Below are 1,293 nucleotides of genomic sequence, written 5' to 3'. Positions count from 1 at the left end.
TCAGGACCGGCACGCGCGCACCGCCCTCCGCAGGGTGCTCCGACACGCTTGCTTCACCCTGGGGTTCCCCGCGATCAGTATGACAGAGTGCAGAGAAGGGTAAGCGGCCATCAGCGTCTCCGAGATGAGCACGGTGGTGAGGCTAACCGGGGACGACTTGGCGGTGATGGAGTAGGGGCTGGCCACGACGTAAACCAGGTAAAGCACAAGGAAGCAGACCAAGGACTTCAGGACCCTGATGTGAGCCGTGGCCTGAGCATCATTCCTGCCAGCCGTGTGCACCTTCATCTTCTTATGGTGCCTAAACAGAGAGACGATGAGCGCCCCGGAGGAAATGAGAAACACCGAGAAGGGCAGCCCACTTCCTGCGTTGAGCTGTAATATGTACAGATAGTGGCAGTGCGCGGCGGGGTGCGCCACGCTGCTGTTCCCTGGGGGAGCACTGCAGGGATTGAAGCCCATCTGGGTTACGAGCAGCAGATTGATCAGAAGGCACCCCAGAACGCACCCGGCACTCAGGACATAGGCCCTCTGCTTCAGCCACAGGTAGACCGGGTGTTCAAAGGTGGCAATCTTCTTGCAGTAGAAGAGACTGAGGAATGTGGCAAACCACAGGCTGGCCTGGCTGACCACTACCCAGAGGTCGCCGAGACGGAGGAACCAGTAGCTGCTCTGGAAGATGGAAAACACGATTAAGTCCACCATGATCAAGCACTGCAGCAGAAATCGGCAGCCAGCCAGGCCCAGGACAATGAGGTTGTAGGAGGACCCCTTGAATTTCCTGACCCATCCTACAAAACTCCAGACCACAAGGACTCCATTTCCAACCAGGCCAATGAGAAACTCAGCGACAGCCACCACCATCAGCAGTCCTAAGACGGTGACCTGCATGGTTGGGAAGGAGCCCCTCACGCCGGAGGTCTCAGGAGGTGCTCTGCTTCCCCGCAGGTGAACGTGCCAGGCTCCTGGCTGAGCGTCAGATCCCCTGGGGGTAACACCGCTCTCACAGTCAACGTTCACACCAGAAAACCTGGATTTGGCCTTGCCCTTCTGTAACCTGCCCTCGAACAGAGACTGAACAGTGTGACCAGGAACAAAGAACTCAGTCATGGGCCCTTCTGCATTTGCATTCACACGAATCAGCTCTGAGCCGACTCAGATGTTTGAAACGGTGACACAGACACCTGCTTTCCTTCTCCAGGGTCATCGGCTGACGTCCAGACCCCAGCACATAATGTGACCAAACCTCTCAACAAGAGAGTCCAGTCCAGTCATTCTCGGGTTCTATGCCCG

General features: G+C 57.1%; 1 protein-coding gene across 1 annotated transcript; it reads right to left on the bottom strand.

Annotated features, from left to right (window-relative positions):
* On the bottom strand, window positions 1-891 carry TAS2R5 (taste 2 receptor member 5). The gene has a single exon (XM_036247519.1). It carries the CDS (start codon window positions 889-891, stop codon window positions 1-3), a length of 891 nt encoding a protein of 296 aa, XP_036103412.1.
* Window positions 892-1,293: the final 402 nt, after the last annotated feature.

This window comes from Molossus molossus, unplaced genomic scaffold (genome assembly GCF_014108415.1).
Source record: "Molossus molossus isolate mMolMol1 unplaced genomic scaffold, mMolMol1.p scaffold_m16_p_7, whole genome shotgun sequence".
Taxonomy (NCBI): domain Eukaryota; kingdom Metazoa; phylum Chordata; class Mammalia; order Chiroptera; family Molossidae; genus Molossus; species Molossus molossus.
This window is presented reverse-complemented; position numbering and strand designations above follow the sequence as displayed.

Bases quoted from the DNA above. Each gene is read 5' to 3' on its own strand.
- TAS2R5 (XM_036247519.1), bottom strand. From the start codon at position 891: ATGCAGGTCACCGTCTTAGGACTGCTGATGGTGGTGGCTGTCGCTGAG.